At 39.2% G+C, this 23,771-nt stretch overlaps 2 protein-coding genes across 2 annotated transcripts; one reads left to right on the plus strand and one right to left on the minus strand.

The window, feature by feature from the left end:
• Nucleotides 1-1,896: 1,896 nt before the first annotated feature.
• On the minus strand, nt 1,897-10,742 carry LOC139720358 (stomatin-like protein 2, mitochondrial). Its single transcript, XM_071631726.1, has 9 exons — nt 10,686-10,742; nt 8,643-8,780; nt 7,489-7,588; nt 6,803-6,861; nt 6,080-6,212; nt 5,231-5,383; nt 4,461-4,639; nt 3,705-3,833; nt 1,897-2,100 (listed from the first exon to the last, which is right to left on the minus strand). Exons 1-9 carry the CDS (start codon nt 10,740-10,742, stop codon nt 1,897-1,899), a joined length of 1,152 nt encoding a protein of 383 aa, XP_071487827.1.
• A 487-nt stretch (nt 10,743-11,229) lies between these two features.
• Nucleotides 11,230-18,449, plus strand: LOC139720360 (uncharacterized). Its single transcript, XM_071631727.1, has 8 exons — nt 11,230-11,271; nt 13,859-13,933; nt 14,469-14,567; nt 15,299-15,490; nt 16,341-16,622; nt 16,937-16,987; nt 17,413-17,547; nt 18,246-18,449. The coding sequence occupies exons 1-8, from the start codon at nt 11,230-11,232 to the stop codon at nt 18,447-18,449; spliced, it is 1,080 nt and encodes a 359-aa protein (XP_071487828.1).
• The last annotated feature ends 5,322 nt before the right edge of the window (nt 18,450-23,771 follow it).

Below are 23,771 nucleotides of genomic sequence, written 5' to 3' on the forward strand. Positions count from 1 at the left end.
ACTTAGGAATGTTCAAAACATGAATCCCCACCTCAACCAGTACTGTACAGTCCCTTTAAAATGGACGCTTTCAAATGCTAGTATAAGTTTTGCAGTTTAGGCACAGTGAAAGATTTGTCTGCATCGCTGATAGTGGCATAGACCAACACTGAATACAGTACATTGTATTTCTATATGCCGAGGTCTGCTGATTAACATGACTTAGTTCACACATTTCAGTGTTTTCAGACTTTTATTCAAAAATGGTTGATTACAATTTGCCTTTAGCATACAGATATCACAACATAATTCCTGGTTTATTTCATATCTCAATTCACATCTGACAGTGCAATGCTGAAACACTCTGATTGATTTCTTACAGTGAAGTCTGTGTTTATCTTTTATTCTTTCAAATGAACAGGTCATTTTAATGTTGACACTGGAGCTTCCTACAACGAGCCCATGCATGTTACATGTTTGAAATTTCAGCTGAGTACGCCCATGGTGTGTACCAGTTGAGATGTGTGCATGCATAATTTCACAAATTAAAATAAACACAATTCTGAACCTTTGAGTGGCAAATGCATGCGACAATGACATTTTACCGTTCATGGAAATAGAGACATATCATTGTGGAAGTCTACTGTACAGCCTGCAAAGTAAAGTAGTATTGTTTCAAAAGCTTTGTGCACTCACTTCACTGAGAGTGTGTGATAATGCATCTATGCTTTGCCAAGAAAATTGATAAAGCACACTGATTACAGTTTGTAATGTAGAAGATTTGAATAGCGCATATGAACCCCCACCACTCCCCACCCCGAAAAAAATATATGCAGTAATATTTTGCAGACAGTTCATGTTATGTAACATTTATTTGTGATATTCACTGTAGATCTTCCGAATGGCTTAATATCTTTCATGATGAAAATTTGCCTTTGTTTGAAAAGAGCACCCCAAATGTCACAAAACCATACTTATGTAGGAGCAATGAGCTACAGATCTTTTTAGTGCGAAGAACATCATACCACAACCATGAAGGGTCTTTAGCAGATGTTAATGACATGAGCCAACAACACAATCACTTGATTTTAAATCAATCACAACCATGAATAATTTTTAGCATGTTTATGACATGAGCCAGATATTAAGACAACGTATTTGATTTTTAAACAAATCTCTGCTCCATGGTGTTATGCTCTTCTATTCCCTCCCCCTCGCCCCAGAAAAACAGAACAGAACAGAACATAACAGAACGAAACAAAACAAAACAAAACAAAACAAAACAAAACAAAACAAAACATGACATCAAGGCTATGACAGTCTCTCATACAAATATGGTGGTTGTGGTATACACAGCATTTCAGTGGCTGCTTGTCCTAGACATACACATCATGTTTAAGGAATATGTCAAATTGACTGATCTCAAGTACATTCTCATAATTCCTATAACATTCCAAATGGTGTTTGAGGTATTGTTGACTCATTGGATTGCTTGGCAGAGTGAATGTGACGCTAAATATACTTGATCATTTCCATGAAACTGAAATTTTGAGAAACGGTGAGATTGTACAACAGAGAAATTATGATCTCTTGGACTTGTTTCTACAAGTGGAAGTGCAAAAGCACCATGGGAACTGGCCTAATAAAGCTAGCAAAACAATACATATCAAAAAGCCTTTCATTGACTCATTAACATGATTAATACAAAACTTTGGATTTGGTTCTACATGTATTTCTATAACAAAACAGTTATCTTTGAGTTTGACTTTTCTTGGGCCCCTCATTCTTGTCACATAAGAGCCTCATCATCATGAAGTCGATCAGTCATTTCAAACTTTCACTTCCGTGCAAGAATCACTGTATTTCTCACATAAATATATGCAGATAACGAGTAAACATGGGAATAGCATGCCGCTGCTATGACTTCTTGTCAACATCTGTGTGTTCTGATCTTGATTTCAATTTGTCGTCTCCCGCGATGCTGCTTGCCCCTCGTGTGACGGCAAACCTGTCAATCTCCTGGGTGGGGTGGACCTCCTCCAGAGAGTCGGGGTCTTCCTCCTCCATCGGCTCCCGCTGCAGTATTTGTTGTTTGGACAGATTGCCATATATTGCCATAGCCTAAAAAGTCACAAAGAGAATAAGAAAGAGTTAACACTGACAAGATTACTATGTATTCTCCATTTGAATAATTCTTGAAAGCATTCTTTATTACTTATCATATATTTCTTTGTCTTATCACAAGCATGGTAAAGAGGTGTGATTTTGTGAAAGTGCTTCTTGATGTCCTGATTTGTTCATGTTTCCAATCATAAAGATTAGTGTGTATATTTATGCCTCCGCCATGAAGTGGTGCCGGAGGCATTATGTTTTCAGGTTGTCCGTCCTTCCGTCCGTCCGTCCGTCCGTAATGAATTTTGTGGACAGCGTAACTAAAAAACCTTTTGAGGTATCCTCATGAAACTTTGCATGTACGTGTATTAGGGGGTGAAGTTGTGCCTATCAGCTTTTGGTGCACACGCTCAAGGTCAAAGGTCAAAATTTCAAGGTCAAATGTTCAAAATCTCACTATTTCCCCCATATCTATGCAATGCCTGAAGATATTTTCTTGAAACTTAGTGTATACATGTATTACCCAATTAAGATTCTCTGGTGAAAGTTTGGGGTCATGAGGTCAAAGGTCAATGGTCAAAGGGTCAAGTAGAAATGTTAAAATTTCACTTTTTCTCCATATCTTGGAAATGGTTCAAGGTATCTTCATGGAACATAGTATATGCATGTACTGACTGGCAGTGATTATCTAGGGAATTTGGGGTTCATGGGGTCAAAGGTCAGGAGTCAAAGGTCAAGGGTAACACTTAAAAAATTTACTATTTCCCTCATATTTATACAATGCCTGGAGGATTTTTTTTTTTTGAGCTTGGTGTATGCATGTTTAACCCAGTAGAGATTCTCTGGGAAGGTTTTTTTTTTTTTTTTTGCCAAAAAGGTCAAAGGTCAACGGTCAAAGAGCAAGTGAAAGTGCTGAACTTTACTTCTTTCTCCATATCTCGGAAGTGGCTCAAGTTATTTTGAAACTTAGTACATATTTATGCATGTTTTGCCTGACAATGATTCTCTTGTGAATTTTAGGGTCAAAGGTCAAGGGTCAAAGGCCAGATGAAAATGGTAACAATTTATTATTCAATACAGAAACTGCACTTTTTCTCCATACCTTGAAAATTACTGAATGCATAAACTTATGAAAGGGTCAAAGTCAAGTAAAAGTCTTAAAATCCCCAAATATATGCTCTCTCATTCATCCAATTAAACCTACAAATGTAGGTCAAGGAAGGTGAACATTTAACACATTTGTGACAAACATGTCATTTTAATATTTTGCCTATTTTGTGAAAATGTAATTAAACACATTGTCCAGATGTACTATAGACCTATTAGGAGAATCATGCATTATGGCGGAGGCATACCAGTCGCCAGAGCGACATTTCTAGTTTCAGATGATTTTATACATATACAAGTAACACTGTGTGACATGACACACCCCCGAGTCACATAATGGACAATACATCACAACTTAAACTGTGTCACATACCATACACTGTGTTACGATGTCCATTGTGTCTGTCATACACACTGTGTCCTATTACACACAGTGTTACAGTGATGTACACAGTGGCACAACATACACTGTGTTACAACAATGCACACTGTGTCAAATGACATACCTGCCCAACCATGCTGCTGATGTCACCAGCGTTGGATGGAAGTAGTATCGTATTTGTTGTCTTTGCTAGGTTACTGAAGGCTGCCACGTACTGCTCTGCGACTACCAGATTAGCTGCATTTTTGCCATCCTGTGGGCACAAGATAAACATACCAAAAGGTTACCGCTTTATCATCATTGTATTTTTGTATGTTGAACAACCAACATTTGACGTGTTATGTAAAAACCATTTGCTGATTTGTTTTTTAACTTGACCGAAAAGAAGGGGTCCACCTGGAAAGAAGAGAGCAGCAAAATTGGCACAAATACTTGAAAAAAAAAACAACTATATCATACAAAATACAGTGGGGATTTTAATTCTATAGTCAGGGTTATGCTCTGTGCAGGGATGCCAGTTAGAATGAAAGAGAAGGCATGAAATTCATCTACATGAAGCTCCTTTGTACACAAAAAAGCCTGAACTTTGAAAATGCCAGGGCCTGAATTCAGGCTTTTGCCTGAAAACTGGCATCCTTGCTCTGTGTAATGTTTTCTTTCCTCCACAAACGATATCTGGTTTGTTTGTTTTTTTCCTTTTGAGAGAAAGACATTTTTCAGTCTGCTCAAGACACATCAAAGGGACGATGATAACACATTCATATCAGCACTTGTTCTTCTTAAAATTTTCATATAAGGGATGATCATGTTTCAACTACACTTATTTTTCAAGTACAAACAGGGTCTTTTACACTTCAAGATTAAAAGTGGCTTTGCGTACCTGGGCACCCATGGATTCTGCGATTGTGGACAGTGCTTTGGCACGAGCATTTGCCTTGGCTATGATGGCCGTTGCCTCTCCCTCTGCCCGGTTGATTTGCTCCCGCTTGATGGCTTCCGACGCCAGAATGGTGGCGCTCTTCTTACCCTCCGCCACGTTGATTTCGTACTCTCGTATACCTGGGTAGGGAGGAAGCAGTCACAATAACACTATCACTACTGAGTAATCAATGTGACATTATCACCACAGGAAGTTTGAAACAAAATCGTCGCTGCAGTCTGAAGTCCCTGCTTTGTGTATTTGTGACAAGATCAGTCCAACTGCCGACTCTCATTGTCATAGCACATTTAAAATACACCTAAAAAAAGACAGCTACGCATGCGAAGAAACAAGAAAAATAAAACGGTGCATTTCTGTGATTCCGCTGCAACCATTAAATTCAAACAGCCATAACAAAAGTAACAGTACACGCTCCTTCTATGGTCTGTCTCTGTAAGGTTTGAGTCACACAGGACACTGATGAACAGTGCTATTTTAAAATCGAAGTGTGTACTTTGAATGGCTTCTGCGATTGTGGACAGAGCTTATCACCACAAGAAGTTTAAAACAGAGTGTGTACTTTGAATGGCATGGTAACACAGGTCCTACCAACTAAGAATATTGAGAAAACTTAAGTGGACTTCAGCAACGATGGCTGTTTCCTTATATTTATCTACAGCTTTTGGATTTGCATAATTAATAAATAAGATATTTTCTAGTGTTTGATTTACCCTCTGATTCAAGGACTACTGCCCTCTTCCGTCTCTCTGCCTCGACCTGCATCTGCATGGCCTCTTTGACCTTTGATGGAAGTTCAATGTCCTTTATCTCGTATCGGAGACATTTGATGCCCCACTGGTCCATAGCTGCGTTGTTAATGGCCTCTGTTGGAAAACACAATGAGGGAGAATGCATCTGTCATGAATATGCATTACCATTATGAATATTCATTACAAATGTTTGAGACTCAGGTGTAAGGGTCCAACAGAACATCGCTGCTAAAAACAATGCACTCACTCTCAGCATATGATTTCTCACTGGTTATTCTGAGGTTTTTATTCATAACTGGGCCATGAAGTGTATGGTGGAATAAATGATGATGAGCTACCCTTCTGCATACTTCTGGTCCTCATTACCCATATCCACAAACTTCTATTCTCTTAAAGACAGTAGGCATTTTACAGTAAGGGGATAAAAGGACTGAGTAGCTACAATACAATCCTCATTTCTTTTGTTCATGTTGTATTTAACCACAGTGCCTCTTACCATTCATGAAATGACAAGGTGTGAAAATGTAGTATGTTGATATGAGGGAAAACAATGTACTGAACCAGTGGGGGGAAAGAAGGTGGCAAAGCAAACTCAAAAGAATGGGCATTTTCCTGTCCCACATTGTCACGTACACACATAATTGTTGAGTTGGGACTTTTCTTTCCAATAGTAGGAAAAAGTTGTTTCAGGTAGGAAAAAACAATACTGGAACTCTAGTGCAAATTGTACTAATATACAGTTACGTCTGTGGCTGTTGTCAAGGTACACCAAGAAGGAAGAGGCTCAGCTTATGTTCATGTCAAACTCACCCACGATGTTGATGTTCAGTGACTCGCGTTCCTTGAAGACGTGATCCAGTGAGATCTTTCCGATCTCTGACCTCATGGTGGTCTGGGCCAGCTGTGTCACTGCATACTCTGGATCCTCCACTCCGTAGCTCGCCTGTGTGCCAAGATGACAGGATTTGCAAACAGTATGTCACTCCTTTTCCTCTTGCCAGAAACACAATTTTTGTATGTACATGAATATTTCACAACACCCTTAGATCCTATCAAGAGGAGTAGGATCCTTATAAACCCACACATTAACAACCATCAAAGCTGAAGCCATTAATCACTGGTTAACCCGTTGAGGACGAGTCCCGAGTATACTCCGGCGGGAGTCTATGGGAAATGCGTATTGTAGCAAAATCAGCCCGTCCTTAAAGGGTTAACCAATAATTTGGCACCCACAGTTTAATGACTACATTGTTTTACACCATCAGCACATTCAAACACTTTTGCACCAAATTTCATTCTTTCCCTTTGTATGATAATACCTCTCCAGAAAAATCAAATTCACCTCATATATACAGAGCAGAAGTAGCACATTAAAACTAATACACAAATGACATAGTGTTCTTGTTAAATTCTCAGAAAAATAAGGAAACAATTATCTCTTCGAACAGGATGGAGGCAGAGCTGCTCTTGGAATGAAAGTACATAATCAGTAACTAATCACGTAGATTTCTCTGTCATATCTATGAGTCATACCTTGTATGCATCGATGACCCTCAGATAAAGCACTCCATCAATTCTCAAAGTCACATTATCTATATGGACAAAAGACATTTTTATCAGTATTAAAGCACATAGGTAGTCCAGTCTTTAAACAATATCCTGCATAGTTTTGTTTTTTGTTATCCCCCCCCCCCCAACAGATATTGGGGGGGGGGGATTATCATTATACAAAATGCAAAAAGCTGGGTGCATATATAGGGCAATGCAATGGAATTACTGCAGATACAAAGTTGTTTCCACTTTAATAAACTGTCATGTTGATTGTGGGATAGTTACATAAATATTTGATAATTTTTTGAAGAAGAAACTCAGTGCTTTGTGCACTTTCTTTATTTTGAGATTCCCACTTCCCTCCCATTAACTGAATGAAAACCTGTTTTGAATGCAAATAATGTGCAATCAATGTCAAAGCAAAAATTTCAAAAAGCCAAAGCAGTAACATCACAGGTAAGTAATATTACCTCCTATTTAAATTAACACCCTATTACAGTGTGTATAACATAGATAGTAGGAGTAGCCCAATTAGATTTAAAAAAATAATAATAATACATAAATACATACATACATACATACATACATACATGTATACATGCTATAACCAGCATAGTGAATGAATAAAACTACTGGGATAAAAATGTAACAAAGATGATCTATTTTACCATTTGTCACGGCACTCTGTTCTGGAATGTCGATTGCAATCTCTTTCAGGCTCTGGACGTATTTTATCCTGTCCAGGACTGGAATCAGCAAGTTTAGACCCTGTCACGATAGTGAGAATATTGAAAGCAGAGGTTGGTATGACAGACATCTTGCAACCATGGAAATACTGATATGACAGACATAATGCTGAACAGAGAGGCTGCTGGTGCTGTACATGGGGTGATATATTTCCCTCCTGCCGCAAATCCACATGCTCACTGGGCCTGGGCTACCAAAGTTTGCTATCTGGCAGGCAAAAACAACAAAGCAACAAAACAGCAACAAACAAACAAACAAACAAACAAAACTCTTGTCCAGATGAGAAGCTTTAATTCTATTTTATGGTGAACTTTGCTCTTAAACTGAAAATTATGTCTGATTGAGAAATCAATTTAAGAATCAATCTTTCCATCCATATTTCATAAACTACCAAGGAAGGAGAAGATATCATTAATATCATACCCGTACTCAGTTTCTGTTTTGCTTTTAATAATTTCTTTTCTTTTTTTTTGCTTTGTTTTGCTTTTGGCAATGAGGTGCAAGTTACTCTCAATTTTGGAATACCACTATTAAACCAACTTGCCCTACCAGGTAACACCTTGTTTACATATGTTTCATATCAAGAAGGTGCTGTACATTTTTTGGAAAATTTGCCATTGACATATACGTATGTATTTCACACAAAGCACTGAATATGAACCAAACTTCAACTGACTTTAAAAGCAGTGGACCAGCATATTACAAGTCTGAAGTAAAGGTACAACATTTTTGTACTTGTACAGAAGAGACAAGTACCCAAAGTCATGCATAAGAAAACAAACAGAAAGCAAGAGAAGAAAACAAACAGAAAGCAAGAGAAGAGCATGACATATGACTTCACAAAAACCCTTCCTAATCGGGACATAAATATTACTGTTCACCCAAGACTTAACCCTACACTCAGTGAAAAACATTTCTCCATTTCATAAGACAATAGCCTTGGCACGTACTGTTACAAAAAGGGGATAAGTATGTTCCGGTAGAACACCTTGATGACTACAGTTTTCATCTACCACAACCAACTCCTTAAAACTCCTGAAAATGCTGGACACATGGAATGATTTTGATGACGTACTGGTTGGAGAACTTTGTGAAATCTGCCCATCCTCTCTACCACCCACGCTTCCTGCTGGGGCACGAAGAGGACGACCGTGTTCACCGCCCCGCTCGACGCACATCGGACTTGCTGGGAGATCAGGCACTGATGGAGTCTCTGAAACAAAACAAGAGGGGGAAAAAAAAGAGCAGAAATCAGAGCTGGAAGTGGTAGTTTGATTACACACTGAGACAGTCAAACGAGTGAATTAATTCATTCAGCGTGACTATACATGCAGCTGCCCTCCAAAATGCAACGCCGTTCAAACCAACAACTGTGCATGCACACAACTACAGTAGTTGATTTGAATGGTGCTGTGTTTTGCAAGGCAGCTGTTATTTTGTGAGACCTGTGTAAGAAAAAATGTAGAATTTTTCAAATCAATTCATACTAATCATAGAATTGGTGAGCAAACATCAATTGCGAATAGATTAGGTTTAGATTATGTTCCACTAGAATTGACTCAGCATGTTCAGGGTATAGTAACCCCGCCCAGGGCGCTGCTTGGGGTCCTGCTCAGGGTAACCTGTGGTGATGCGTTTTGCTCCCGCGATTCCCACGTATGCCCACGTGCTCCAGCGCTATGTTGCTCAGAGGGATTAAATATGCGAGTCGTTGAACAATGTGTGCGGCGCCAGAAAACATGACAATACCGCACACAGTACAAAGGAACTCACGCCCACACAATTGCACGATACAATACAGTCAATAATATAGGCCTACCGATGGATGACAATGTTTGTTAATTACTTACGTTTATAGAGCCGATTATAATTATATATCATATTAGAAGCCCAACGAGAAGAGACAGACACCACATCGGCCTACCATGTATTCCAAACATTTTTCAGATTTTTCAGGAACACCTGCCCTATTTATAATCAAATGTTATTGTCAAGCTCCCTGTGACAACGGTCAACGTACATGTCAGTTCGGGAAACCCACTCACAAGGGGGGCCCCTCCTTATAAGTAACCCGTCCCCCTTATAAGTAACCCCGTCCCCCTTATAAGTAACCCCCGGGGCACCCCTTATAAGGAGTCTCCACGCTTTTTTGCAATGCAACGCGAAAATGAAAGGACTGCGGCAATTCGCTTGATTATGTCCATAAAGCTTCACAAGTCTCCTCGTTACTCACGAAATTTGAGCAAAATCGGTTTGAGGCATCATATCTAAAATCATGGATTTAAATGCGATGTCAAACGACCCATGCGAATGCTGAAATGCGAGCGATTACTGGCGTGAGTGTCGCCAGGCGCGGCGGCGCGGCAATGCTTTAGTGCAGACGTGGCGACTGAGTACGTACTCAGTCGCCACGTCTGCACTCAAGCATTGCCGCGCCGCCGCGCCTGGCGACACTCACGCCAGTAATCGCTCGCATTTCAGCATTCGCATGGGTCGTTTGACATCGCATTTAAATCCATGATTTTAGATATGATGCCTCAAACCGATTTTGCTCAAATTTCGTGAGTAACTAGGAAACTTGTGAAGCTTTATGGACATAATCAAGCGAATTGCCGCAGTCCTTTCATTTTCGCGTTGTATTGCAAAAAAGCGTGGAGACTCCTTATAAGGCGTGCCCCAGGGGTTACTTATAAGGGGGACGGGGTTACTTATAAGGGGGACGGGTTACTTATAAGGAGGGGCCCCCCTTGTGAGTGGGTTTCCCGAACTGATGTAACATGATCACGATGATGAGGGAAAAATCTCCCTACTGACCCTAGCTATGCACCCTCCCTCGCCCCTAGCCAAGACGCTCACTTGCAGTGTATCACTCAGAGTCAAAACTCTTTTTATGTCACTCACATCAACTATAATAATCACATGCATAAGCCCTATTAAACTCAAGCTAACGCCGCCCGGGACGCTGTAACCAGTTGTAGTCTGGGCTGGGTCGCTGTAGGGTCGCTGGGCTGGAGCTGGTGCGGCTCAACTCAGCCACAGCCGAGCCCCGGTAGAGTGTCGCCATCGTGCAAGGTCTTTCACTCCACGCACTGGGCATGGGTTTGGTGCCAATAATTACCTGAGTGTAGCCCTGAAGAGGCAGAGATCTTGTTCTTCGGATAATGCTAGGCAACATACTGGATTGTCGAATACTATACAGACACAATTTTCTAACGTTCCGACTGTGCTGGGAGTCGCAAGTTACCGGTACCGATGATTATGGATATCATTCACGGCTTATGAAATGCCCTCGATATGCGACGTAATACGATTCTTCAGCGTACGTACGTATCCCCATGTGTGCGGTAGGCGGATTATGTAGAAGTTAGCCGAGAATAATGTGTGCATTGTAGTTGCTGATAAGATTGCACGCATTTAAAATAAACAATAAATATTTTTAAGAGGTAAAATTCAAAGAAAATATATTGATTTGTCGGTAAAAAATTATTTTTTTAACTTAATTTCAAACAATGTTAAAATTTTGTTTTAAAATAAGTTATGATTTCGAAATCATTATTATCTACATCAGTACCACTGAAATCCTTGTTCAGGAGATCGGCTAGTTTCCTTGGGCTGGTGCTACTGACCACTGTACAGTACAACAGGAGGAGAACAACAACACGATGAGCGAACATGTTGGAGATGTTGTCTTTCGAGTCGATCAGGTAAATTGTATAGTAGATTTACATTCCCTACATTTAACCTACATTCTGTAGCTGGTGATGATGATGCCAAATTTCTGTTTGTCATGAAGAATGATAGTTAATACTCATACTGTGAAAGGAGGCCCCCCCCCCCCGTATCTTGTTCAGTCCGATCCGTCCGATATTGTGTGGTGTCTAGTGATACCATAAAGCATGCACAGTTTACCAGCACTGCACTGCATGCGCTACACTGCAGTGCACTGCGTGCTCTTTATTACAGTGAATCACCTCCTGCCAGGTCCTTTACGAGACTGGGTCTACTAGTGGAGGTCTTTAGGCAATCCAAATACAAGGCAGGGATTTGGGTACGGGGCCAACACATTTTTGACCTTCAAGTTCGAATGACTCTAGACACCTAGAATTCTAGATCTAATTAAATAAGCAAGCCGCCCATGCATAGCATACATACACTGTAATCTACTCAATCTAGACTTAGTTAAATTCAAATTTTACCATACGTAGTTATAGTCCAAACTTTGACCGCCTGCTACAGTGTGAACTGTAACATTTTGAGTAGCTGCTAGTGCTAGTGCCAGGTGTACAGGTAAATTTATATGCTTTTTTTTTGTGTGGGTTTCTTTTTTTTGTTTGTTTGTTTGTTTGTTTGTTTGTTTGTTGTTGGTTTTTTTTGGGTGGTTTTTTTTTTTTGCATGTGGTCAAGTTTTGGCATAGGAGGTTGACCCTGCTGCTGCAGGTTTTTTAATATTTTTAGGTACCAGAAGAATTTAACTATACACAGCCCTGTCACATGCAAAAGCATACGTATGGATAACTGCGACCAGCAGCCCCAACGTACAACGTACAGTGTTGGGGCTGCGCCGTTTTGGCATCGATATTTTAATGTTGTACCAAACGGGTGCCGTTCCGGCGCTGTATTTCCTTAATTTTTCAACAAAAACTACTGGGAATACTTACATGGGTCGACTAAACCTAAATGATTCACATCGGCGACTGTTTGATGCATTTCATTGCTTATGATGCAGAAAATGCTGTCTTATAAGGCAAATATCTTCAGCTCACCGATGCTCACTAAAACTCACAATCACTTGCACATGCGCACACAATGCATTCAGTGCAGTGCATTGACAGCTGTATTACTCGCTACATGATGCATATTCACCGTGCGATGATGCATTATTCATATCCTTCTGCGTCCGTAACGTTGACGTCATTGTTTACGCATGCGTAGATGCGTACTGATGGATATACACGTTCAAAATAGCAGCAAAGCTCTCCACTAGGGCAGACCGCCTACTCCTAAAAAATGTGGAAAATTATGCAGTTTCCAGATAAATTGGTGAGAAGGACCAAGGCAATGGGGTAGTGTATATTTCATTTTATATTGTCACTGTGTTTATGATGAACATTTAGCCATGGTTTATTTGTGAAGTTGCCGTATATGTGGCAATAGGGAGTTGTTCATGATTCTCACTTGAACGAAACTGCGGGGTAGCCGCCAGGACCCCGCCGCAGAGCGGCGGGTCTCCGGGGCTAACGTATGGATAACCCCGGGGCGCTCCTTAACACAGTTAAATATCAACGCTTCGCATTGGGGCTGGTCGCAGTTAACGTATGGACTATGGTTTCTACATGTAGCCGGTCATCGAATCTTGGACGGCGTTATGGTTGAATTATGGGCTGCTTGCTTTGGCCACTATTTGTGACCCACCACAACAAAAGGAACCTTACGTCGCTGATGGCCGAGTTGAGAAAATTGAGCTTGAAGTCAAATCATCAAAATTGGTCAAAACAATAATTTTTTTTTTTTTTGGGGGGGGGGGCATAATATTGTAGTCTAATGTACATCTGTCATCTACCAAAATTTTGAAGCTAAAGAAATGATCACAGGAAAGGCAAGAAATTAGTGATTTTCAGGGCCACGATTTTCTGACTTTCAATGGAACAGAAACATGTCCTAAGATTTGGATTTAGCACCGCAGATTGACTCCGCCCCTAGCAATGGGGAGTGATCTTTATTGGTCAGTGCGTGGCACCCTGGTTACTGATTGGTTGTGCGTAGACCGCTGGCACTAAGCTTGAATGAACATCGCAGAGGGTACTATGAGCAGACCTTCTGTTGTCAAGAGATGAAAACTGTCTTACCTTTCCTTGATCACGATTGCGTCGGAAAGAAAACTTTGAACGTGTTTTTCTTGAAACGTTGATTTCTTAGACCACTCAACATGGTCTCATAAAATCACCAACATCTCCATAACCGAGTAATGTTATGAGTCATGTTAAATATGAAAATAAAGTGGAAGAATAGGGGAATAATGTCATGTCATTTTCAGAAAATCATCCTCCCGACTTTCGGATCCTTGTGTTGTAGCAGGTCACATTTGCTAGTCAAGTCTCATTTGTGATACAGCTGTGCTTCGATTAATAGCTTTTGAAAAATCAGACCATGTAGCATTCAACAATGCAGAGAAGCTCACTCACACCAATGATAGTGAACAATAGCCATATTATTCCCTACATTTTGTATCTCTAATAAATGGGGGGGGGGTGCTGTGAGATAAGTAATGCATTGCATTGTTCATTCACACAGAGTGATGTTGACTCAGACATCTGGGATGATTCAGCCCTCATCAAGGCTTATGACAAAGCCATCAGCTCGGTGAAGGTGAGATTTTTCCTTTGCCCTATAGATACATGTACTATTATGTGGTGGCTTACCTGTCTCATCATAAGATTTGTAGTGACATACATTTTGTACTTTATCAATAATGTGATGATACTACTCTATCAATAATGTGATGATACTACTTTATCAATAATGTAATGATACTACTTAATCAATAATGTGATGATACTACTTTATCAATAAGATGATGCCACTTGCTTTTTTTATCTTCTTATCCTCTTTATTTTTTATCTTCTGTCTCCAATGATGATGATTATTATTATTTGTGGGTTGTACATGTTGTGATAATGGCAGCTAGATAGTATTGATAGGACTTACCATTATTACAAATATTGATCGTAAATGAGAGTACAAAATATATAACTGTGGTGCTGATACTTTGCTTGATACCTTTTGTATTGAACTGAAATTACTTTTGATATGCTTTTAAGATTTGGCATGTATACTTCATATAAGCACCTTACAGGACATTGCAGTTTACTCCTACAAATTTCTGACCTACTGTACACTACAGAATATGACCAAAAACAGCAATGGAGAAAAGCAGAACAAACAGCCTAAGAAGACCAAGAGAGGTGGAAAGAAAAAGAACAAGAAAACTCCAACGCAGTCCGTAAGTATGTGTAGTGAATTGTGATGACTTAGTCATGAAATGGATGTGTTATTTCTCTGTACACACAGAAGTCAAATATTGCCTAATTCATTGCATTTCCCCCAGTCCCATTAAGATCAACTTGAGTGGAGTTGGCAGTAGATTATCTGAAAGTGCCCTAGGACAAGGTAGTATAGGAATCCAGCACTGTTATTGAAAATTTATTCAATTTAAGACATCTTGATGTTACACAGTATGATATTTTAAAAATATGAACCTCATGTATATGAAACCTTTGTTGTGTGAACTACAACCTTTGCTAGGGACAACAAAAACACTCTTATGAGTGTCACAATTCATAAGAGATAATAGGCATGTAATGATTTCTGTTCGTTGCAATAGTGGCCTTGTCTAAAGTATGACAAAAGTATGGCTTCTATAGGGTATTCACTTCTAGAAAATGACAATTCTAGATACTGTATACGCCAAATATTTCGCGAGGTTTTTATTTTCGCGAATTTTGCAAGTCGGGTGCTATTCATGAAATTAAAGACACGCGAAAATATTGACTCTGATCCCCTATGTGAATGTTATGTATGCGTGTACATTTCTCTGTTCAGTATAAGACTCCACGATTGCAAATTTAACCACTCGTGAAATCGTCGGGAATTCCCGATTCGCGAAAATGTAGACTCGCGAAATGTATGGCGTATACAGTAAATAATCGTTCATGTTTCCCTGTCCTGGGATAGAAATGGAGAGTCGGCGACCGCTGCCGGGCAGTCTTCACCGAGGATGACCAGATCTACAGCGCTGTCATCCGGAACATTAACTCGAAGGGGCATTCATGCCGCATTCGCTATGTCGGTTACGGCAATGAGGAGGACAAGAGACTGTCGGAGATCTTCAGTGAATCAGAGGTGGAGGCCAGTGCTGACCTTGAGGTGAGGTTTCTGGGGTTATTTCAGGTCGGGGAGGAGGGAAAGAGTATCAGCGGTCTTGTGCTCTGTCTGAGTACTGAAATTGTGTTGTGGGTACCAACTGCCAGTCTAGATTCGTAGACAGAGATCAGTATGTACTGGCATGTACAATAGCACTCATCCTTACATTGGAAAAAATATTTGTTAGATTTTGGCTTTTTGGTTTTTATATTCATTGTAGGAAGGTAATCAAATTCTTTCATGAAAGGTCAACATATTTTTCAACTGTTGTCTTTTGTTTGTGTGTGTTTTGGTCCATCAGAAAAAAAGCCTTGAGACAGTTTGTCAAGGCAAAATCTTAAACTTTGAATAATTTCCGTTTTCAAAACCATGATTGCATGCTTGCTTTAAAAAGGATATTGTACTAAGAGAATTGAAAAAAATGAAGAATCAGTGTTGTTTTAGTTGTCTCTCTTAAAAATAATGACAATACAAACCTAGAACGTAGATAACCAATTAATGTTCCACACACTCTTTACAATTACAAGAAGTACCTATTTTACACACAAAGAAAGAATTAACAAATCACATTTAATATGCTGATTTGTAGATACACTTGTAATTCATATTCATGTACATGTGAGAGAATAGAATGAAAACGTGTGTGTGTGTGTGTGTGTGTGTGTGTGTATACCTAGCATTGATTTTACATCAATTGCTGTAGGCCCCATGTAAAAAAAAAAAAGAGAACAAAATTGTAATACTACCTACTGTGTAAAAATAGCATTCTGCAGGTCATAGGTCACTCCAGTACAAAAAGTCAGCTTTTATGTTTCTTATCTTATAAATGTTTTGTTGGCTTACTTCCTGACAGAATGGTTTTGATTCCATGGAGTGGACCGACCACAGTCAGAGCCCCATGCACCCTGCCAGTGGCGTGGGCCCCCGGAAGCGCACCCATCACACCCCGCCTCCTCGTCACGCCCACCCCTACGCCCCACATCCGCCCCCTCCGGGACCACCTCCCCACCCACACATACCGGGAGCCATGCCTTACGGGTCATGGTATCCTCCCCCGCCAACACCACCACCACCACCGATGTCGTCCGTCATGACACCTCTGCCGTTTGCTCCATGGGGATCACCAAATCCTCATGTGAGTTCTGATATCTTTTTTTTTTCTGTGTTTTATTTTTTCTTTCTTGTAGCAAGGGAATTGCCAATTTGTGTTGATTGTGCAGTTGTGTGGTTATTATTTGTCTCCTGCTGCTAGTATGCCAGTCTTACATGAGAATATGCAAAGATATCTAGTATGCAAGACCAGTAGCCAGCTTCTCAAATTCAGGAGTTATGTATGATCCAACTCATAGCGCTATTTCTTGATTATCCACAAAATGAGACTTGCAATGGCCAAGTTTTGAAAGTGATGGTTTATACAGTCTTCATTTGCAATTAACATCACATTTTCAGATGATCCCGACATGGGGAGGCACACCAGCGACACCAGGACAGGCACAACCTGTAAGTAGTAACTTCTATAGATTTACTCTCACCTTTACGAATCTTGTGTTAACCTCACTTTGGTCAACAGTTGAGAAACCACAGAAAAAGTTGTTTTGACCAGAATGCAAGTGTGGACATGCACACAAGTTTAATGAAAATTGGAAGTGTGTAAAGCAAATAAAAGCTTTTGTGTTTCTCTTGTTGTTGTTGGTCCATTCCATCAAGTTTGTATTCCTGATGTTTTAGCTTTTTTTCCCTATTTTTCCAATAAAAAATAAAGGCAATTTTGCAATGAGGTGACACAAAATGCATTCTTATCATTACCTAGATATGCCACTTTATATTGTGAGAGATAGTGTGAAATTAGCATCATGAGATCATTATTATTGAGGAGTAAGCATGGTGCCTTGCATTATCTCATCTCTGTGCTTGCGTTGGACCAGCGGGTACCTCCACTCCCCCCTGATGAACCCCCACATCCACCCCTACCTGAAGATGTGGACAGTATGGACAAAGAGGCACTCCATTCTATGCTGATGGCTTGGTATATGAGTGGCTACCACACTGGCTTCTACCAGGTATGTCTGCTAGTGTTTGTGGCCATTATCATGCCTCTTTTTTTCTTCCATTTTTTTCTCGCTGTCTGTGGTGGAAAATTGTAGTTGCCTTCAGTTTTCTCTGCTTTATACACGAGTATGTACATGGTTATGCTCTCTGTCTATCTTCTGATATCTTGGTACCATGGAGAACATTATGACGAACCAAGTAGTTGATTGAGGGTAAAGGCAGTACATGTATGTCTAGAGAGATTAGACTGAGCTAAATGTCTGATATGTGGGAGTACACCTACATAACTTAACCCTGTTCTAACTGGGCTATTTGAGACCAAGTTTTTACTGGGGAGGTCAATTTGACCCCCCCCCCCCTTCAGATCTCGGCCGCCGATGGCACTATTGCCGCAGGAGAGGAGTAAGGTGCCTGTATGATTTATGGACAGTGCTCGCACATCTGTGATAAGACCATATATAAACTTTGAGGGTTTTTTTTACAGGGACTTGATCAAAATCATGATCGTGATTTGAGATTCAAAACATGGAAGTATGTAGTGTGTAAGCAAGTCTGTTTCTGTACACGATACAGAGTGTTACAAAATTATTGAATAGGGCCCTGCACTTGACGTGCAACTTTCACAGACTAATGGAAGTTACTAAGATATTTGTTTTTGTCCAGTGCTCAAAAGTCCTAATAAGCTGTCCTCTGACTGACCTCTGTGCAGGGTCTGAAGAATGCAAAGTCCAGCAACAAGTCATCGCCAAGACCGGACGCCAGCACCGTGCCAACACCAGCCCAGAGCAGGGAGAAGAAGGGCCAGACAAAACCAGAGGAAGAGAGAGGCAAACCTCCCGACACTGAAGAGAACAAGTCAAGAACTTGTGAAAGTACTCTGGCTGATGGGGAAGATACGGAAACAGACAGTTAAAGGACAATACCCTGATGGTCCTGGACTTATCTTTTTTATCTTTATTTTTCTACAAGTCTTTTGGAATAAGAGGAACAAAAAATAGCAAAGACATGCAGCTAAGAAATTTTGAAATACATCAGGGAGAATGCTGTCTCATTTATTTATTTGTTGTTGTTGCTGAACATGTTTTCTTATGTTGACATTTTGTGCTTGCCAAGACAGTCTGTCTGAAGAATGAACATCTCCATTTTCTGTGTCATGGAAAGTTGTTATTTTGTATTTTCTGAAGAAAGAAGAATAGCATCAAGTTTAACTAGTGTCAGTGAAATCACTGTACTGTGGGCATATACATACACTAAATAGGTGACACAAGATCTGTACAGTTGTACTTAAAGCTAGCCATCATCCATTTGAAATCTTGTTTAGAGTAAATTTCAGACCTGTTAAAAGTTTGTCTGATAAGAAAGAGTAAAACTTTATGATAGTGAAAATTTGATCAAATTTGATGAAATTGAGAAGTTTTCCTAATTTTCACCAATCACTTCTTGAACAGTCATAGATATCACTAAATGAGTGAGCTGATGATGTCATCCCCTCACAACTTGCCATATACACGTACCTATAGTTTGTGCACAAAATCTGGAAATGCCTATTTTTTTTTTTTTGTTCAAATGCATTTATGCCTCAGTCTCCTATCCTAATATATCTAACTGATCATTATTCCGAAATATTTCAGCGAGAAGTAATGTTTTAGAGTATAATAGCAGAAAAATATAGTTTTAATCAATTTCTTGTGTGTAATCAATGGCAAATTGTGAGGTGATGACATCTTTAGCTCACTCATATGCATATTCATATCAACTGTTAGAGATCTGTTGTGCAAAAATTAGTGGAACTTCACAGTTCTGTAACTTTCCTAATTTTTATCCAATTTGGATCAAATTTTCACTGGTGTGCTTATGAAATTTTACCTTTTCTTTACAGACTAACTTTAAAGTGGTGTGGAATTCCCCTTTTAGGCCTTCATCCCAGTACCTAGCATCTTCAGTGTGTGTGACAGATACTACATGTCTGGCACACATGCACTGGGAAGACACGTGAGAGTTGGAAATCAATGTGTTTTAGCTGCATGAATGTTCTCATATCACCTTAACACTGTCTATGCATGTTTCACAAATTGTTTATATTTTTACCTGCCTTATGTTGCAGTGACGGTTTCACGGCTGTCTGGATCCAGCAACATCAAAAGCTGTGTATAACTTTGTGTGCCCTTGTATTGCAAAACCATCCAAAATGTCAGGAGTTTTAGATATAAGAAAAAATCTGAATGAGGAGATTCTCAGCTTTGATATGATACATGAATGATCAAAAGTTATTGTTCCAAACTTGCTCAATTGAATCATAAAAAGTCCAGGCAGAAGACTTGATCCCTCTAGAAACTAGGGCTGTGAAGTTAAGGGTATACACATTACAATCAAATTTGCCAAAGCTGAATAACCGCATAAGTTGAAGGTGTTTTCAAGTCATCTTTATATTCTATTGTTTTTAATTCCTTATAAGCTGAATTTTCTCTGAGTTGAAACTATTTCTTTAGTCCAAATAGATTCGACTAAGGCGAGGCTGTCTGTATTTAAATGAATACATTGATGACAATGAATAAGGATTTATTCAAATAAATTGATAATTGTGAAATACTTTTGTTCAAATTTCAATCATTGCATTTGTCGGTGTTTATATTTTTGGAATTTGAGTTTGAACGTGTATTTGCTTGAATGCAGAAATAAATCAAACCAAACAAACAAACAAACAGATACAATAACTCACCGTTCACTGTGTTTGGAACAATAACATGGTGAAATCGTACACTGAGGCAACCACCATGAATGGATTACGATATACCAGATTGACCTTCGTAACGTGACTACATTCTGTCACCAAATATGCCAAAATATCACTCTTTCAGTGAGTTTAGAATTTCTGAAGGGTTTTTAATCGTTCTTTCTGCATGGTTCATTTCGGGAAAATGGAGAAAACCAACTGGAGACAAGGAGGTATGGGTTAAAAAAGACAATTGTAAAATGGGTTACTGTACTAATTTTACACTTCTAAACGTAACATTTATGTAAATACAATGTACCTGTTAAAGGTATGGTATAGTTTTGGTTGAGACCTAATTTCAGGTTTGGTGAGATAATGAGGAACCTTTTATGAAATATGAAAGAGCATGTAATTCCATGAGGAATTAACGTTTATTTGATGAAAAATTGGTTTTGAAATGGCTGAGATATCCAAAACAGCGATTCTAATAAAGCGTGGGACCAATATTTTATTACGATTGCTTTGTTTTACTTTGTTTTTGGATGTTTTTATAGTCATTCCAAATCCGATTTTCATCAAATAAACCTTGATGCTCTGTACTATTTCAAGTGTTTTCTTGGTATCTTGCAAAAAGTTAAAAGCCCAATTCTCATCTCCACCAATACTGTACCATCCCTTTAACCAGGGCTCCACACTAACTTTTATTTTTAGTGGCCCAAAGACAAACATCCGACCTTTTTTGGTGGCCCGATCAGGCCACCAAATTCTTCATTTCTGAAATTTTGGTGGCCCCGGGCCACCGGGCCACCGTTAGTGTCGAGCCCTGCTTTAACTCTTTCAAAACACAAGTAAAGATTCCCAAATCAGCCTTGTCGACCAAAGTAAAATAAAAAGGATGTTTCCATAGATATCTACCGTGAAATTTGTATTAATATTTGAAACATTTGGGTAGCTTTGAGACTTCATTCAATAGTTAACTTGTAATCTCAGTTGGTTCAATTTTTGAGCAAAACTTCGGACTTATGACTAGAACATACTACAATGTACCCCCCCCCCAAAAAAAAAAAAAAAAAAAAATTAAAACAATGAGATATCAAATTTTCAAATGTTGAAGCCTGTAAAATTTTGTACATTTGAGCAATTAAAACGCGATTTCCGAAGAAACTACATTTGTATAAAGTTTACCACTTCTTCATCCAAATCACCTTCACATTTCCTATTCCGCTGTAGAAATTTTATACGGGGAATGTAGCGACCAGTCACGCGCTCCCAAATGTTGTAGCTTGTGACGCTGCAGCCCTATGAATTCATATTACAGCTAGGTGTGTGGGAAGTGTAGCACCTGGCGCCTCTGTGCCCAGGATTTCTCATGATTAATGTTGTCACGCGTCACTCAGCATTGTTCGGTGGTGATGATGAGGCGCGTTTTTCCAACCCCCTCCGAAAATGCGATCTCGTCAGTGTTTGCGCTCTGTTGCATGAAAGACTCTTGAGCTACCGTTCGTCACGCGTGATAAATTAATGTATTTTGGTGCATGGATATGTTCTTTAAATCATGAAAATGGTTTTTGATTGATGGATTGAAAACATCATGAGTGTTGAACCATTTCGTGAAGCACAAAAGCACAAAAAGAGCCATTACTGTGGCGACAGCTAGGCGAGTTTCGATCAGCTGAAAGCCCTGGAAGTTGTTGCTATGCCAACGATCACAATAATATGTTCACCTAGTACAATTTGATGTTTCCAAATGTTTTTTTGAAAGGGGGCCTCAAAGAAGTTCGCTCAGATGTTCAGCTCAAACTCTTTTATAGTAGGCCTATTAACATTTAGTTTGAGTGATACAGGCCGAGTAAATGGTAGAATACGTCTAATAAGATAGCTCTCTGCCTAGATTATTACAGAGTGTTCATCAAGTCAAATTGTTGTGGTTGCCAATGTGATGGATTCACAATTCCATTAACAATGCATTACTTTTAAAATATCTAGAATTTCTCTCTTTAAGTCAACACATTTCAATTATGACATTTTGAGTCATCTACCAGTGTGCTATTTGTTATGTTGTCGCAGATTTCTCTTCCCAGTTAAAACGAATTTCTGTCATATTTCTTTGATGTATGTTTGCTGTCTTGTAAAAAGAGGACAGAGGTTTTATTTCATCGCCAAAGAATTTATGCGACAATGTTTAATTACGTAATTCATTCCTCATGAGGAGAAATGGAGGCATTGCAAAATACACATAAAATACGAATATTACCCTAGGATAACATCTTCCTGAATGTGTATTTTTCAGTGACTTCAAGAAATTATTAGAGGTAGGAGTGAATAAATTATGTTGCAGTCAGCGAGGTTCACACAGACAGCATTTTCCCTGTTGTTTCTTTGCCTTTTTCTTCTTGCCTTTCCGTTTGTCTATCTTTCACTCCGTTTTGGGGCTAGCTTATAGCGATACACTGAAATGTGAAACCGCCAATAGTTGGATAAAATGCCGATCAAAATATGGTTTATTACTGTTATGATCATCTTGTGAAGCGTAATGTTTCAAAACGAACGTGTTTTGTTTTGTTTTTGTTTTGTTTTGACATTGAGATGCATGTGTATCCACATCATAGAGAGACGAAATTGATTTTCATCGCAGCATTTTGAATTTTTAATGCAATGCAATGTCGTTTTCGTTTTTTTGAAGTACAGAGGCCGCGTATTTGATTCATTGTGCTCTTACATTTGACATCGACTCGCTCAAATCTCAATGCAAAATGTGAGATTGATTAAAGTTTACATGGTAACTTGTTTCGTAAGACAGAGACAGATCAGTGTCTGTATCTTTGAATTGTATGATGTACCGTGCAAGATCAGAGACCAAAACTGGTCATTGTCAGGAACCTCATGTTGTGAAATATATTGTCTTTTTTTTAACAAAGCGATGTCCGTTTCTCGCTTTTCAAAATATTGACTTAGAGATTATTTTAAAACAGCATGATTTTGTTTGGCGTAATTATATGGAATTCATAATAACTGAATCAGAATGGATCGATGAAAGCAAGCTATTCTCAAGATTAGAATTTCGTTGTGATATGAAAATTGCGATACATATACAGTACTATAAACAAAGTCGGACTACTGGAGTAAACGGGGCTCGACAGCCGTTACAGACATTGGTACCGAATGTTTTCTGTGGTTCAAAACTCTGTAGTTGCATACAAATCCGTTATTGTCCTTTCCGATATCAAACAAAATTGTGCTTTTGTGACTTCAAATCGCAGGTTTTGATTCTTTACAATAATTGTATAAGAAAGTGTCATATCTCAAATAGCAGAATGTGTTCATTCGATGTTAACACACACACACAAACAAACAATATGTACGGTACACTCAGACGCAGAGAAGCAGTTACCAATAATGCCGAATCTTCAAGAATACCGGCGGTTCTTTTATGCTCTGTTTCTGATGATAGTCATGTTGGTGGTGGTGGTGGTGGTGTGGTGGTGATGGTGATGGGTTGTTTGTATGTGTGTGTGTGTGTGT

The sequence above is a fragment of the Diadema antillarum genome, unplaced genomic scaffold (assembly GCF_040938485.1).
Source record: "Diadema antillarum isolate AM-2024a unplaced genomic scaffold, OU_Dant_1.0 scf00000127, whole genome shotgun sequence".
Taxonomy (NCBI): domain Eukaryota; kingdom Metazoa; phylum Echinodermata; class Echinoidea; order Diadematoida; family Diadematidae; genus Diadema; species Diadema antillarum.